The 3,473-nt window shown below is 44.2% G+C and overlaps 1 protein-coding gene across 1 annotated transcript in view; it reads right to left on the reverse strand.

Moving 5' to 3' along the window:
- Positions 1–322: 322 nt before the first annotated feature.
- Positions 323–3,473, reverse strand: part of LOC106536665 (uncharacterized) — a gene marked incomplete in the record, with an annotated part of 22,334 nt that continues 19,183 nt past the window's right edge. The window contains 4 exon segments of the mRNA XM_014033987.1: positions 323–683; positions 767–807; positions 884–1,042; positions 3,058–3,264. Of these exon segments, the coding sequence (XP_013889441.1) occupies positions 503–683; positions 767–807; positions 884–1,042; positions 3,058–3,264 (588 nt within the window).

Below are 3,473 nucleotides of genomic sequence, written 5' to 3' on the forward strand. Positions count from 1 at the left end.
AGGAAACTGTTTTAGGCACTTTTTCTTAAAGAAAACAACAAAAATAAAATAAAGTCCAGCATATTTCTCTGTTATTGTAAAAAAAAACAGAGTAAAAAAAAGGAAATAAATCACAGTTTTGATTAAATAAAAAAAGTGATCAGTTTTTAAAAATGTAAGTTTGTTTCATTAAAGTTTATGAAAAATAAAGTCAGATTTTGCAGATTAAAGTCTTTAGCTGCAGATTTTAACTTTAAAACTGCAGCTGTTTGGAGAAGTTCAAAGGTTTTTAGTCTGAACTGAGATTTAATCTGTTTTTGTCCAAATTAAATCATTTCTCTTCTTGCATCAAACAGAGCACTTTTATTTTGAAGGGGATGGGAGCTGGTTTGACCTTTAACCTTTAGTGACAGTTAAAGAAAGCATCATGACGTTTCTGCTCCCACTGTTCTGAGGAAGGACCTTTGACCTCCAGCGGCTCAGCCTGGGCCGCAGGTGGGCGGGGCCTCATGTGGGCTGGGCCTCAGGTGGGCGGCGGCCCGTCGACGTAGCTCAGCATCAGGTGGAGGCCTCGRTGCATCCTGTTGCTGCGGTGACATGGTGTCTCTGCGGCGAGCCAGACCAGGGCGGCGAGCAGAGCGAAGGTGGCCAGCAGGAGGAAGAGGAGCACCGAGGAGGAGGAGGAGGCAGTTCTGGAGGTCACGCTGAGGAAACAGGAAATAATGTTTTTATTTTTATGGTTCTGCAGGTTCTTTGAATAAGCTCCTCCCCTTTGTGTGTTTCTCACCTGGACTCGTCTTCATCACAGCAGGACGACTCCTCTTCAGGCTGAAGAACAAAGACTTCCTGTTAATTTCTCAGGAAAAACTCAAACAGAGATAAGCTCCGCCCACCGTCTGCTCACCTGGGTTTCTGGCTGATGAAGGCGGGGCGGATGACCCCCGCAGGTTTTTGTGTTCAGGTTGTGTGGTGAGGGGAGGGACAGGACAGGAAGCAGGTGTGTGTCGTCATAGCAACACTGGCCCTCGAGACGAAGGTYGATGTGGCGTTCATCTTCGTCACGCTAACAGGAAACACAGGGATCAACACTTGTTAAGGATGGAAGGAAACAAGGGAAGGAAACGAGGTAAGGAAATGAGGGAAGGAGGAAAGGAGGGAAGGAAATGAGGAAACGAGGGAAAGAAACGAGGAAACGAAATGAGGGAAGGAAACAAGGGAAGGAGGGAAGGAAATGAGGGAAGGAAATGAGGGAAGGAGGAAAGGAAATGAAGAAACGAGGGAAAGAAACGAGGAAAGGAAACAAGGGAAGGAAAAGAGCAAAAAACGAGGAAATGATGGAAGGAAATGAGGGAATGAAATGAGGGAAGGAGGAAAGGAAATGAAGAAACGAGGAAAGGAAACAAGGGAAGGAAAAGAGCAAAAACTGAGGAAATGAGGGAAGGAAACGAGGGAAGGAAACGAGGGAAGGAGGAAAGGAAATGAAGAAACGAGGAAAGGAAACAAGGGAAGGAAAAGAGCAAAAAACGAGGAAATGAGGGAAGGAAATGAGGGAATGAAATGAGGGAAGGAAATGAAGAAACGAGGGAAGGAGGGAAGGAAATGAGGGAACGATGGAAGGAAATGAGCGAAGGAAATGAGGGAAGGAAATTTGGAAACAAGGGAAGGAGGGAAGCAAACGTGGAAAGAAGAGAAGGAAACGAGGGAATGAAATGAGGGAAGAAACAAGGGAAGGAGGGAATGAAATTAGGGAAGGAAACGAGGAAATGAGGGAAGAAATGGGGAAACGAGGGAAGGAGGGAAGGAAATGAGGGAACGATGGAAGGAAATGAGCAAAGGAAATGAGGGAAGGAAATAAGGAAACGGGGGAAGGAGGGAAGCAAACGTGGAAACGAGGGAAGGAAACGAGAGAATGAAATGAGGGAAGAAACAAGGGAAGGAGGGAATGAAATGAGGGAAGGAAATGAGGAAATGAGGGAAGGAAATGAGGGAATGATGGAAGGGAATGATGGAAGGAAATGAGCGAAGGAAACGAGGGAAGGAAATTAGGAAACGAGGGAAGGAGGGTAGCAAACGTGGAAACGAGGGAAGGAAATGAGGGAAGAAACAAGGGAAGGAGGGAATGAAATTAGGGAAGGAAACGAGGAAATGAGGGAAGGAAATGGGGAAACGAGGGAAGGAAATGGGGAAACGAGGGAAGGAAACAAGGAAACGAGGGAAGGAAATGAGGAAACGAGGGAAGGAAACAAGGAAACAAGGAAGTGTATGGGTTCCTCTGCTGGTTTTATGGGGACTGTGAGAGCAGCCAGACTCCATGAATAAATCCAGACTTTATGGATCCATTAGGCAGCAGGAGGAGCAGGACGGAGGAAGAGGAGGAGGAGGAGGAGGAGGAAGAGGAGGAGGAAATGAAGTCTAATGGAGAGAAAAACACGAGGAGAGCCGAATGTTTACTAACAGCTCAGAACAGCTGATGTCTCGTCTTCAACCAAAGGCCCGCTTCATCTGAGCAGATTTTAAAAAACAGCTAAAACATCTGGAGCAGAAACATCTGGGCTTTCAGAGCAGCCAGGTCGAGTCCTTCAGACACCGTACAGCTGAAGGTTAGCGCCGAGCTAAGGACAGAAAATAACCTGATCCGACACAAACACGTCTGTCTCTAACAAGAATAAAACTTCACTAAAACATGGACACAAAAATAACTAATTTACCTAAACGCTATCTGAGAGCTAATGCGTTTTAAAGCTAAAGTAGCAAAAGTCTAGATGTAAAAGTGTTGCTAAAAATGTCTAAATGCTACCTGAAAGGTAAAGCTTTAAAGCTTAATCCAGCTAAAAGCTAAGAAAACAAAAAGAGAAGCAGCAGCTGAATTTTAAACAGAACAAAGTTTTTGGAGGAACTGAGATGTTTTTCGGGGAAACTAAAAATATATTTTTTTTACGGAAAAATAAAAACWGGAACAATCTTTTCTGTTTCAGGTAAAAAATAAAAATAGAAAAACATGAGAAAAAATGGATTTTGAGTAAAGATGTGGAAAAAAATGAACTTTTTTTTAATGTTTTTAAATCATCGGTGACCCACCTCCACCTCCGTCTGCACYGCTTTGGAGCAGGAAGTCCTGCTCTCAGTGTGGGCGGAGCTCTGGACTCTCAGCCACGCCTTCACCCGCCCTCCGTCAAACCCGAGCGGCTCCCCGTCTCCCCTGACAGGAGTTGAGTTCATCCACCCGTCCACTTCCTGTCCGACGGCGAGCGGCGAGAAGTCCTGGTCGAGCCACTCCTCTGGACCCTGCAGAGTCCAGGAAGTTTCAAAATAAAACCTCTATTTTTAAACAGAACATAATGTGAGCCAGAAGGTTAAATCCTCTCTGAAATGTTTGAATTGAAAATAAAAATGTCTAAAAAAACACTAATTCAAGCGAGAAAATGTAAATTCTGACATTTTTAGTCTGTGAGAATCTTTACAGAAACTTATAAAAGTTTATCAAAGATTTAGTT

Source organism: Austrofundulus limnaeus, unplaced genomic scaffold (assembly GCF_001266775.1).
Source record: "Austrofundulus limnaeus strain Quisiro unplaced genomic scaffold, Austrofundulus_limnaeus-1.0 Scaffold1923, whole genome shotgun sequence".
NCBI classification, from domain to species: domain Eukaryota; kingdom Metazoa; phylum Chordata; class Actinopteri; order Cyprinodontiformes; family Rivulidae; genus Austrofundulus; species Austrofundulus limnaeus.